The 14,043-nt window shown below is 40.0% G+C and overlaps 1 protein-coding gene across 4 annotated transcripts in view; it reads right to left on the reverse strand.

Annotated features, from left to right (window-relative positions):
• Positions 1-13,388, reverse strand: part of NADK2 (NAD kinase 2, mitochondrial) — a gene marked incomplete at both ends in the record, with an annotated part of 30,028 nt that extends 16,640 nt beyond the window's left edge. For all 4 annotated transcript variants that reach the window (XM_084233164.1, XM_084233163.1, XM_084233162.1 and 1 more), the window contains 4 exons: positions 1,497-1,578; positions 2,974-3,062; positions 3,940-4,028; positions 13,083-13,388. In XM_084233164.1, the coding sequence (XP_084089290.1) occupies positions 1,497-1,578; positions 2,974-3,062; positions 3,940-4,028; positions 13,083-13,388 (566 nt within the window). The remainder of the gene's footprint in view (positions 1-1,496; positions 1,579-2,973; positions 3,063-3,939; positions 4,029-13,082) is intronic.
• Positions 13,389-14,043: the final 655 nt, after the last annotated feature.

Raw genomic sequence — 14,043 nt, forward strand, 5'->3', positions numbered from 1 at the left:
TAACTTCTGAGACAGGCAATTTGGATGAAAGTGATGAAAAAGCACAAATTTCCAGTTATAAAATAAGTACTAGTGATGTAATGCAGAACATGATGACTGCATAGTTGATCCTTGGAACAATGTGGAGGCTGGAGGTGCCAACAACATGCAGTTGAAAATCTACATGACCAAAACATAAGGTCTTTCAAAAGACAGAGACCAAGAGATAAAGAGACAGGAAGAAAGGGGTGTCGTAAATGCCACAATGGTACAGATGCAAAAATTGAAGAAGTTCCAATCCAGTGAGTTCCAATTCCTCTATAAGATAAGGGAGGGTTTGTTCAAAAAGAAGGAGAAACAAGGAGAACATACTCTTGAAGTAGCTACCACAGGGAATAGGGAAGAGAGATGACTTGTACCACAAAGAAAGTTTTTAAGCAACTCTGGTGGTCCAATTCTATATGCTAGAAACTAAAATTTGGAAGTAAATTTGGGTTATCAAAGACCAAAGAGGGCCATCAAACCTAAGCTTCTATGATTTTTTTTTTTTTAACCATAGCAGTCTCAATAGTGCTGATGTAAGAACAGAATGAATGATAGAGTGAGTAGAAAGAAAGGACTGAGTGAGCAGATAATGGTACAAAATATTTTTCTTTTAAATTGTCAAGAAAGAATAAAGTGAGGGAGAATTAAGGGAAGAAGATAAAGGAGTTCAATGTACAGAAAGTCAATGGGAAGATTTAGTAGGACTGAGGAAATAAGATTACTGTTAAGGGAGAAGGCTATAGTCAGAGTAGAATTATATGATCTGTGATTAGAAGGGAAATTCCAGATTAATTCTGGGTATGGTTATGGCTGTGGGTAGCAAGAATTTAATGAGAATAAATGTCAGTGAAGGTGAGGAAGGGGGGGGGGGGAAGAACAGGATTTGGATTGGCCTTCATTAAATCACTGAGGTTACCCAGAAGAACAACAAAGGCATAACCAGGAATGTAGATGAGAATCATAGGAATGATAAAGATGGAACGTTATTAATTCATCCTTCTCAGCAATACCAATGGTTATCAATACACATCTGGATCAATGACTCGGGTCTCTTCAAATAATACTTCGAACCACCTGGGAAGTCAAATGTAAGAACTGGTCCATCCCATATCATAATTTTCTAATAACCAACTAAATGCATATTCTCATGCTTGAGCTAAAAAAATGAGCTACATCCCTGAAAACAGGTGGGGATGAATTCTACATAACTAAGTTTTATCATAGAAATGTTTTTGGTACATGGTTCTAATATTCATTATAGTCAAGAGCAATGATAACTTGCACTTAAACATCATGTACCACAGTCAACTGTTTTAGCAAGAGCCCAGCAAAGTGACTCCAGTAAAGAAAATAAAGAGAAGCTTCCAAATTTTAAGATTAGTCATAGATGTTATGCAAAGCAAAGCATAAATGTTTATATATATAAAACATGCAAAAAAAATGAAAAACCAAAATAATACATTTTTCTTTACCGTTCTGGATCAGTGTTTACTCCAATAACTGGTTTAAGTCTGTCCAAGACTTTACTTGCTGCTAGAAGCATTGTGCCATCACCTGAAGGGAAAATATATAACCAGACTTCTATTACAGAACCAATTTTTAAAAACATTTCAACACTGGTACTTTCGTTTAAACATTCACTTCCCTCTCCTGCTGTTTGCCACAGTCTTCCCCACTTCCTCTCTACTAACTATCCCTTTGTATTCTCTCCCACTCTAATCCAGGACCTCTCAATAATGGCATTTTAGGCCAGATAAATCTCTGCTGTGCGGGCCGTCCTGTGCACTCTACGGTGTTTAGCAGTGCCCTGGACTCTACCCAGTAAATGCCCCAGCTGGAAGCACCGCTCTAATCCCATTCTTCTATTAGCCAATCTTCTTTCCTTCTCTCATACTACTACTCCAAATTCATAAATTATTTTAGTGAGAATGTATCCAACAAAGTGTCGAACTTTGATTTTTCTCTACAACTGCTGTCTAGTTAAAGCTTTAGAAAGAATGGTCACTAATTTAAGCTTAATAAAGCTCTTGAGGGGCCTTCCTGGTGGTGCAAGGGGTTAAGATGAAGCACTATGAAGCTATCCGCAGCCACTGCAGCAGGAGTTCGATGTCATGCCAGGGACGTGACCCATTTGGCGCAGGAGACTTCTCCAGTCTCGCCTGCTGCTCCCCTCAACAGTGTATTTCAGTCAATCTGCGTGTTCTGTTCCCCCCTCTGTCTCTGATGAATCCTCTTACCCCCTACACCTTTGGCCTGTATCCCAGTTCTTGTATGCATAAATTAATAAATCTTTAAGTATATTGAGGCCAAAGGGATGGAATTTATCTAATCTCAATCTCTTAAACAGCTTCAATTTTTTTTTAAGACTGGCATTATAAGGCCTCCCCTGGTGGCGCAGGTGGTTGAGCACAGCACTGTGAAGCTGTCCGCAGCCTCTGCAGCGTAGGTTCAATCCCAGCCGGCTGGTGAAAAACCCACATGGTGTGGCAGACCTCTCTTGTCTTGCCTGCTGCTCCCCTCAGCAGTGTATTTCAGCCAGTCTGCCTATTCTGCTCCCCACTCTCTCTGGTGAATCCTCTCACCCTCCCACACGTCTGACCTGTATGCCGGTTCTTGTATGATGAATAACTAAATCTTAAAAAAATTATAAAAAAAGACTGGCATTATAAACCAAATTATAGCTGCAAGCAGTCCTTTGAACCACATTTGAAGTAAAATGCATACCTTCGTATACACATAAGGAACCTCACAGTAATATCATTTGCTAAAAAAAAAAAAACACATTGTATAAAACAGATTAGATCTAAACCTGATGCCAAAAATCCAAAAATTTGTCTTATATTAGGAAACTGTAAATCTCATTATAGCTAGATCACAGGGTATTTGGATATACGTGTGTTCAAGAGCAATGTCCATATTCCAACATCTTTACCTCTGTAAAACTATTACCTCCTGCAGCTATGACAGCATCTGCCCATCGAACAGTCTCTTCATCATATTCTCTCCTCTTTACTAGACGAAACTCAATCCCCTCATTCCTAACAATAAAAAGTAAAACTTAGATAAATTTTCCATTAACATAAAGGGGTATGTTTTCTAAGAGGCAGATTATTACAACAAAACAAAGAAATCTGTTGTATATATAACATATAGGTTTGTAAGGTTTTTTCATTTAATTACAACAGCCATTCAAGTATGTCAAGAAGCATATGAATAAACAAAGCTAGTGAATGACTGGCTTTAATGACTATCCTAAATCTCCATATGCTTTAAAAACACCTTTTATAGTCCTTAACAAATAGCCACGTTCACTGAATTTCATTTTACATTCTATAGTCCTTCTGATGCTAAAATTCATTAACACAAAAATGACCTAGTAGATTGAGATCCAGACATGTTTTTTTGTTATGAAACTGAACAGCTATTATTTTAAATCCAACAAATGTTCACTAATGGCAGACAGTGAACACTAATACACCCTAATTTGCATGTTCTCATACTGATTCTCTTATCTAACCTTATTCACTGGCTTCATTTAGTCCCAAATAACTGAAGTTTCTATAATAATTTTTAGTCATTCAAGGACTATTTTAATGAATACCCACTATAAACTATTTAAGAGATAAAACAGCTATACATACAAGTTGAAGCCTGCTGTGTACAAAATTAACTCTTTTAGAAAAGGCACTTCTCAGGCAGACCAAATAACTGAAAATCTATAAAATTTGCAGTGTATGATAAAAATTTCTTTGGAAACACTATGACATAAGGTCCATTAACCAATGATCTAATTTTCTGAAAATGACTTTATAATGGCAATCTTTATACTAACCACCTAAAGATTAGCTGTTAAAAAAAAAAAAATTGGAATTTCTGAATACAAAAGCCCATCCAATCCCTATCCCACAGACTTACCGTAAACTATCTAGAATATGCTCTACATTTTTGGTATGAATACGATGTCGTTCAAGCAGTCCACTGTAGCTAGAACCTTTCAAGGCAAGCTATATCAAAATAAAACAAAATTTGTCTCATTACATGCTATTATATTTCTAAAACCAACAAGTTTTTCTTCTTCTTTTCTTTTTTTTTTTTTTTTTGCATGAGACATCCAGGATGGGGGCCAGTAATCATAAATCCCCCTGCCCTCCTAGATCACATAGGTGTTAAGTCACAGGAATTTTTTTTACCCCCCCCACCATACCACCTGTGCCCAAATCCCGTCTGCCTCCTCCCCCAACCCCCTCTACCCTTTCCCTATTCCTTCTGGTAACCATTTTCTTCTTTTTTGCTGAGTTCAAATTTTTATTTCTTCTACTGTATATAATTATTTAGGTATTTATATTCTGCAGATGAGTGAAACCATCTGAAATTTGTCTTTCACTTTTGACAGATTTCACTCAACATAATCACCTCAAGATCTATCCATTTTGAGCCAATGTTACCACTTCATCTTTATTCACAGCTGTATAATATTCCAACGAGTATGTACAGTGTCTCTACTCATTCATCTATTGAAGGGTGCTTGGGTTGGTTCCAGGACTTGGCAATTGCAAACAGTACTGTTATGTACATATATATAGATAAATCTTTTCATGTCAATTTTTTCATGTTATTTGGCTAAATACCCAATAGCAGTATTGCCTGGTCAAATGGGATTTCCATTTTTATCTTGAGACATCTCCATACCATTTTCCACCGGACTGTACTAGCTTGCATTCCCACCAACAGTCAGTGAGAGTTCCTTTTCACTGTAACCAAGCCAACATTTGTTCTGTTGTTTTGTATATGGGCCATTCTTACTGGGCTGAGATGGTATCTCAGTATGGTTTGCATTTCTCTTATAATAAATGATGTTCAACCTTTTTTCATATGTCTATAGAGAAGCCTATTAAGGTCTTCTGCCCATTTTTTAATTGGGTCATTTGATTCACTGTTGTTGGATTAAGTACTTTGTAAACTTTGGAGATTAACCCCTGTGTGGTATACAAATAATTACTCCCATTCTGTAGGATGCCTTTTTGGTTTGTTTGATTCTTTCTTTTAAAGTATAAAAGCTTTTAAGTTTGATATATTCCCACTTGTTTATTTTTCCTTTTGTTTCCCTCAGTGCTTTTTTTCCCCAAAATATCAATATATCTTTGCAGTAGATGTTTCTAGCCCTCTATATTTTCTTTCAAGTACTTTATGGTTTCTGTTCTTATGTGCACATCTTTAACCCATTTTCAGTGATTTTTCATGTATGATGTTAAATATGGGTCTTGCTTTATTTTTTTTGCATGTAGTTACCCATGTTTCCCAGCATCATTTATTAAAAAAGCTCTCTTTTCTCCACCTTATGGCTGTAATTCCTTTGTTAAAAATTAGCCATCCATATTAATGTAGATTTATCTCTGGGGTTTCAATTCTGTTCCATTGGTCTGAGTTTCTGTTTTTGTTCCTGTACCATACTGTTTTATTGTTGCTGTGTAATACTGTTTGATGTCAGAAAACGTGATGCCTCCATTTTTCTTTTCTCTCTCAAGATTGTTTACACTATCTGGGGCTTATACTTTAAACCTACAAGTTTAAACTGAAGTAGAAAGTCTGATTTCATAAAACCATGATTTCATTTTTATACCAAATACAGCATTATGTTTCCTAAATCATGTCAACAACATGATTTCAAATTTTGCATGTTTTACAGCTTGAGTGTTTTTCCTTATTTTTTGAAATGGATGTTTAATATACTGCATATGGCTACTTGAAAAACAAAGATAAATGGCTATTTTAGAAGGCAGTTAGAGGGCCTTTGTTCCACTTGGATTTGAAACTCTTTTGTGTTCAGATATGAATTCTGTTCAGGATATGCTACCCAAAGGGCTGGTTAGCACTCTGAAAACGGGTAACTTTCAGATATAAAGACATATATACTTCAAGAGCTGTCTTTTCCTAATTGATTATAGTGACACGTTATTAGTTTACCATTAATAGTCTCCTTTCAAAAGTATATATCCAAAGTAATATGCTGAGAGAAGTTTTGAAATACACTCAATGAACATCTATTTAATCAATTAGTAGGAAATGTGTCTACTAGACTAAATGATAGAATTCAAAAGTATGTTGTTTTCTTTCTGTCTCTAAATTCCTTTACACCAAGCCTCTCTATGATACAAAAACAGTTTTCAAGTATGTGTCCAATATTTAGTCCTCAGTACAGTCTTCAGTTTTAAGTCACTATACTTACTGAATTTTAAAGAAAAGCCAATTTCTAGATAGCATTTTAAAAACAGGTATTTTACTTTAAAAAAAAAGTATAAAAATCATATAAAAAGAAAATTTAAATTTTATTACTCCAGGATAATTACTATCAATATTTTGATAGCTACATTTCCACTCTTTGGTCTATAAATATCAAGCTAAGGGTTTTAAAATGATTTTGTCCTCTATAATCTGAAGGGAAATGCAAGCTCTTCAAAAGAGAAGCTTAGGATTCATTTGGCTATTTGAAAATTAGCACACAGATGTTAACTCACAATGATATACTAGACAGATACGTAGATACATCTCATTTTATTTAGACAAAACAAACCAACAGCAGGATTACTATTTTAAGGAAAGCAATAACCTAGATAATAATTAGATAATTCTTCATTTCAATCAACAAACCAGTTTTGAAAAATCTATTCTAAGAGTGAAATTCCTGAATATACCAATAACATCCAGATTGTTACTATCATTATCCAACTGTGACTTTACTAAAAATGCAACAATATTTTTCAATGAATATGGATTAAAACACTTTTTGTTTCTAGTCTCTCCCTGGAGATGTCCTTTGAAGGCTTTAAAAGAGATTTGTATGCTGAGGCTAGTGATTCCCAATTGATTTCGCCAAACCAATGTATACTCGCAACTCTGTTTTGATCTGTCTCTGGGTATCTAAATGGCATCTGAAACAAACATGCTCAAAATGAAGTCCCTGGTTTTCTAGCAGATTAGTAACCATGGTGTATTACTTTGTTACAGCAATTACTTCTGATGAGCCCATTTTAAGCCCATTTTAAATGTTTTTTTACACAGCTAGAAATTAAGTTGTAAAAAATTAAATTTATATAAATATTTGAGTGCCTACTATATACTCATTTAAGCATTATTTGAGCTCAATCAAATGTATTAATGTAACACTGAAAACTGTTAAGGACAATGAGAACAAATTCAAATGTATAGTAAATATAATAGCTTCATTAATTTTTCTTCTTCTAACCTGCTATATATAAAACTTAAGGAAAGTTGGCTATCAGACCAATTCCCTGCCCAGATTTCAATGTTTCAGTTTTGGGGAATAAAGTAGAAATAAAGTCCTACTGTGTGAGTACTATAAATCTAGTCTGGTGATTCACTAATTTCCTGGCCTTCAACAAACTCCAGAAAATTAATACTACTCAATAGTTGAGTGTTAGCAAACTCATTTGAGATGATAAAGAGGGTTTGAATTTGTGGGGAAAATAATTTTGGAAAACCAACAAAAAACCCTTAAGTTTTCCATGATTTAGTAAGTTTTGCTACCAACACTAAACTTCCAAATTTAATTACAAAGCTCATCCAGCATCACAATACTTAATATTGGAACAAAACTGTCTCTTCGTAAATTCTTGTTCCCACTCAAATTTCTTCTTGTCAATTAATTATCTAATAACTCATGCTTGATATGTATGTAAGTTTCTATAGTAATTATTTTCTTTAAAGACACAGCTTGTTGGGCTAGTAAGGTTCATTAACATGGACTAACTCAACCTGGCAAAGAAAAGGTAAAATAGATAAGAAGCCACAAGGAGAAATGGACTAAAAATGATTTTTAAAAACATCAGAAACATTTCACCACCTTTTCTTTTTTTTTGGGGGGGGGGTTGGTGTATAAAAGGAAGGAAGTAGAAAGTGGAGACAGTGCAGTTCTTACCCTCAAAAAGTTTAAAGTCTAGAGAAGAAAATAATCACCAATTATACTCTAAGATAGAAAGTTCAAAAACATTAAGAATTGTGATGACTGCCTAATGCAACCTTGGTGGCTAGAGAAAGGCACAGCAAGGTTACCAAGGATAGTAGGTGAGAGCAGTGACTCAGCTTGACTTCAAAGTAAGAATAGCACTTGGCTAGATAATGCAAAAGCATTTCAAAGCAAAGAGGGCTGAAAAAGTAAAGATGCTGAGGGATATAAACCAAACCACCCTAAAATACCATGTTTCAACTACCAGTCGGCAAGGATCAAAATTTGATAAATTGTTTATGAAAAAATGAGCACCTTCATAAGTTGCTGGCAAAGATATCCACTGGTTCAGCATCCAAGGGAAGCAATGTGGCAATACCTATTAAATTTTCAACTGCATGTGCCTTTTATCTCAGCAATTCTACTTTTAGGTATTTACCTTTGGGTTTGATTAGCACATGAATAAATTAACACAAGCATTATTCATTACCTGGTGTTATTTTCATAAAGGCTTAAGCATACAACAGAGTATTATATGTGCTACTAAAAAAGAAGGAACAAGGTGCAGAAAAACTTAAATAGTATGTTGTCTTTGAGCAAAAAGGCACAGGAACATATAAGAGAAATATAAGGAAGTCATAACTCTAGCCATCGGAGGCAAAAACTGAGTAACAAGTGTAAGACAGATGATTGACTGTATACTCTTCTGTATCTTTTACATTTTAATATGCTACTAATGCATAAATTTTTTTTAAAAGTCCGCACATCTAATGGAAAGTAAAAGTTTGAAATTAATGGTAAATGAAGTTCAAGGTAAGAATTGATCAGAAATAAAGCTCAAGAGGTAGAGAGGAGGCAGTTCATGAAGTCTTATTTGATATACTAAAAAGTCTTGATGGTTGGTTAGCTTATAGCAGTGTTTCTCAAAGTATGATCTGGAGCCCATTTGAACAACTGAAGAGCTTATTAAAAATGTGTAATGCATTTGGGTTGTTTCCATAGCTTAGTTATTGTAAACAGTGCTGCTATAAACATAGGGGTGCAGGTGCCCTTTGGAATTAATGTTTCTGTGTCCTTTGGGTAAATACCAAGGAGTGGAATTGCTAGATCAGATGGAAGCTCTATGTTTAGTAGGTCAAGAAATCTCCACACAGCTCTCCATAGTGGCTGGAATTGTATGGGGACTATAACCAAGATGAAAATGCATACATTGTGCAAAAATGAAAATGATGTAAAAAATGTATAAAATAAAAAATAAATAATTGAAATTTAAAAAAAAAAAAAAGAAAATGGGTAATGCTAGACAAAGAGTAGCAACCTTAAGGTAATGTCTCAGAAAAGCAGAGTTTGGGAGCTCTCCATGACTGAATGAGACTCTCACTGGGCGGGCTGTGGGGGGTTGTGGGTTGTAATATTCAGGCATCTTCATTTTAATAAATTCCCTAGATTCTGACTCTACAGGTTTTGGGGTGCTTTTGAACAGCTCAAAGCAGAGGCATAACGAGGCACCAAGATGTTCACTTCTGATAGAGCCCGGTGGCGCCTGTGTCTGCGAGATTTGAGAGGAAGGCACTGGCAGCACTCCAGATCATCTTCTTCAATTTGATATTCACACTGCATGCACAACACTCAACTGCATATCAAGTGGCAAAACTATTATCTCCCAAGAACTACAACTTATATTACAACATCTTTTTCAGGAATGAGTACGGAAACACAATCCAAAGCACTACAGTTTGCAAATCTGCTAAGGCAGCAATAACTAAGAATAAATTAATCCAAAACAGAGAGATTGCTAAATGAAATTATTCTAATCTGATTATGAAGACAAATTAAAAAAAATAATTAAAAACAGAAACTATGAAGGGGGACTACCTCCTGGGTTGTGTGAGGGAGAATAGGAGGGTGTAAAAGTTGCTCTTTTCTTATTTGGCATACATTAAAATATTTTAAAATAAAATTTTTTCTTTGGCAATAAGGCATTTTTTGCTATTTATAATATTTACAATTTACTTATTTACAATAAGGCAGTATTTACTATTTCAAAACCCTCTCCAGTCAGCTTTGAGTCATCTAAAGGTCCAAATTGTGAGTGTCATGGATCCTGTTAAGAAAAGTCACATTTACCAACAGCTGCATCTCTTATTATACAAGTAAACTGCAATAATATTTTAACCCTTGCAAAGTTCTGAGCCCACAAAGGTAAAATCCTTGACTAGAAATCCTCTACTCACCAAAAAAAACCAAAAAAAAAATTATAGTCAGGGGAAGGAAAAACAAGATTTAAAAATAAATCTCTGGGGCCTCCCCAGTGGCGCAGCGGTTGAGCGCTGGGTTGCGAAGCGGCCCGCAGCCTCTGCGGCGCTGGTTCGATCCCCGGCTGCTCCCCGGCCACCGCAGGAGGGACCCACATGGCTCGCAGACCTCTCCTGCCGCCCGCTGCTCCCCTAAGCAGTGTACTTCGGTCCTTCTGCCTGCTCTGATCCCCCGCTCTGGCTCTGGTGAATTCTCTCACCCTCCCGCACTTCTGACTGTACCCAGTGCTTGCATAAATAAATAAAGCTTTAAAAAATAAAAATAAAAAAAATAAAGCTCTGTAACTATTATAGTATGAAAGAATATAATCTGGTTTCTCTCCATATCCCACAAATCTTTCACATTTTGTAACTGAAAGTCAAACTCAGGTCCAGTTTGATAAAAGTGGAGAATGTAAATGTATTCTGTACATTATCAACTAAGAGGGATTTCCTCTAAGTTTCTACAAAGCTAGAAAATCACTAGGCTTAAGAATATAAAATTGTACTGGCATGTAATCCTTCCTCTTTCATTTGCATTTTCACAAGTAACCTAAATAGAGACCAACTTTGTAACATTTACCACCAACACAACAAAAAGATACAAAACTTCAAGTTACCATGACACAGCAGACAAAGCAGCCATAGTGACAGAAGGCTCAAGCAAGCACTTGAGTTTCTTTTATACCCAACTCACATGATTAGTACTACCTTACTATCTTTTATATGAACAGTCTTAATACACACCCACCAAAATTCTTTGGCCTGTCCCTGATCTCTGCTCTGGGCTCTGCTTAATGCCATTCCGTTCTGAATACTGGACTTAATATAAATGATAAAACAGACTCAAGTAAGGAAATAATCCAATAAGATTTAATTGAAATGACAACAACTATTTCACTGCCTGCCTGACATTTAAAGAACTGTGCTCTATAGTTCAGAAGTTTTACTCCCAAGTTTTCTTATGCTGGACTGCATTACGTAGCAGCAAATATTTACCTAGTTGAGCTTTCTCCTTAGATACTCAGAGTGGGTACACTGGATATTTCAAGTATTTTAAAGACTCACTTAAAAAGTTTTCATTAGTGGCAATCCAGCTTAGCAGTCTAAGAATGTATCAATAATTCAGATGTCATCAATTTTCTTGAAAGCTTGAAAAAGACAGCCAGTCTCAAAAATGTCAACACTACAAAGGGTCAAGATGGTTATCTAGGCCAAACCTAACATTGCATTGATGTAGCTGAAAGCACTTTGAAAACTGACAGTATGACAGAAAAAGTATCATTTTCACCTTTCAGACTCACAGGAAGTTAACCACACAGTACTTGGGCCTACAACTCCAGGCCCAACCCTGGATCCCCAACCCCACACTCTGAACATGCCAACCAAGTGCACAGTTTCTCATTGTTTGGGGAGACTTCCATAACATTATAGGAAGGATTTATTTAAAGATGTGGCATTTGACAATTATAAAAGGTAGATAATGCAAAATTAAGAGCATAACCCAAGTAGAAACAATGTACTTGCTTCTGAATTTACTGTTCCCTGCCTCACCCCAATTTCACTCCCTAACAAAACTTAACTACTCCATCTCCTGTTCAAACTGTTGATTTACTCTTCAAATGATGCAATGTTTTCTATAAAGTGCTACCTTCAAGTCCTTAAGGCAAAAGAAAAAACAAATGCACACCTACCTATCATATGAATGCAGGGCCCTCTTACTTAACTGATCAAAGAATCAAGACGTTTAGGCTGAAAATAAAGTCAGTACTTAAGTAAATAATTTACCACTTCATTTTCATGCCTCTACAAATGTTACAAAAAATCAGAAGATTACAAACCATACCAGCAGTTTAGAACAGGCTCCCTTGTTGTATACAGAATCCTACAAGATTATGGCTATAGGCAATTAATTCCAAAACCTTCTGGTGCAGTGTCAACAATTAGAGATTTCCAGTGATTTTCCTGGGCATATTGTTTCTGACAGTATCCTCACTGTCCTTTTCCTGCTGTAAGGAGGAGCATGAGATCAGAAGTTTCAAAATGGAGAGGTAGGAAAGATAATATTCTGGGGTTTCTCCTTCTAATTATAGAAGCAGCCTCCTTATTTCACACAATACTGTTTTCTGCCCTCTGTCTTGACCTTTCTACTAAAAAAACATATTCAAAGTCAAATGTTTTCACTATTCCAGCACCAAAGGCGCGGGAGCTTCACAAGCTGCTAGAAGAACCCTGCATGCTCACCGTGTTCCAGCATGGAACAGGCTCACCCAGAAGGGCTCTCCAGAGTCCCAGGCCTCCAAGTCCCGCAGAGTAAAAGGGGGTGTGTCCGCGGTACCTTCGCCCTCTTTTTCTCTACCCGCGGCGTCGCCGTCCCTGGACCCCATTCTGCAGGCGATGTGGAGCTCCCCAGAGTCCAGACCTCTGCCTGGACCTCCGCCCACCTTTCCCAGGGCTGGAATTTTACTCAACAAGGGGGTGGTGGCGAGGACACCAGCGGATCCCAAACCCCTCCCACTGGAGTCCTCACCCAGGGCTCCCTCAAGGTGCCCCAGCCTGGGGGTGGGAATGTTTCTGCAGCCACCGTGACCCTCTCCCCGGCCCCCCGACTCCCCGCGCTCGGGCAGAGGGTGTGGGGGGACAGCGAGCGGGGCGGGCGTGCGCTCCGCGACGCGCCACGAAGAAGGGTCGTCCGGAGGGGTCTTGCCCGAGGGGGCGCGGCCACCCCCCAAAGCCAGGGGCCGCCGGGCTGCCCGGTGGAGCCGGGAGGGGCCCCTGAGGCGGGAGACGCCGGGACCCACCAGCTGCTTCAGGTCCTCCTCCGAGAGCTCCGCGTAACGGTACCGCTGCTGCTCGAACTCGTACCGGGTGGTTTTGGCCACCACGACCACCCGGGCCGGGCGGAAGCCGCCGTCGGGGCGGCTGCCACAGCCCGCCAGCTCGCGCGCCTGCGGCCGCCCCTGCGCCAGGTGCCGCCGGCCGCCGCCGTCCCCGCCGAGCCGCGGTCGCGCGCCGGGGCCTCCCGCGCCCGGGCCGCCCAGCGCCGCCGCCCGGCCGCCCGCCACGCGCCGACAGCCGCCCAGCAGGAAGCCTCGGTAGCAGGTCATCGTCGCGCGGCTGGGTGGCAGGCCCGGCTCCCGCCCGCGCCCGCGCCCGCGCCCCGCGCCCCGCCGCCTGCCGCCCCAGCTGGACGCGCGCGCCGGGCGGGCAGAGGTTAAGTGCGCGGCGGAGCGCGCCCCGCGCCGCCAGGGGGCCGGGCCCGGACGCCGCCGGGGGCGGGGAAAGCGGGGCGCGGGGGGCGGGGGCGCCCCGGCGAGGGGAGGGCGCGCGCCGGGGACCGGGCGGCCCCGGGTGAGGCGTTGTGTTTGTTTGTGTGTCCGTTTCCCTCCACGCCTGCGCCGAGGCCTGCGCGCCCCGCCCGCCCGCCAGGCGCGGGCCCCCGCCGTTCCGGAGCCGGGGCGCCCCGGGGATTGGCTGCCGCGAGGGGAGTGCTGGAATCCGATTTGGCGCTCCCGCGAACCTAGGAATCCAGCTGGAACCGGCCTGAGCGCGCGCGGGGGCTGCGGGGGAGTCGGGGGGCGGGTCGAGCTCCTGGCGGCCGGGCAGGTGCGGCGCGTCTCCCCCTTGGGGTGCTTTGTCGCTGCTGCACCGAGAACTCGAGCTCGTCGCGCTCGGCCTCGTGCTACACACCCGTAACACCAGACCCTTTTATTGAAACTGACAGGAAACTGGATGCTTTGTTGGTTCATCCGTTGACTGGGA

Source organism: Talpa europaea (genome assembly GCF_964194135.1).
Source record: "Talpa europaea genome assembly, chromosome: 5".
In the NCBI taxonomy this organism is placed as follows: domain Eukaryota; kingdom Metazoa; phylum Chordata; class Mammalia; order Eulipotyphla; family Talpidae; genus Talpa; species Talpa europaea.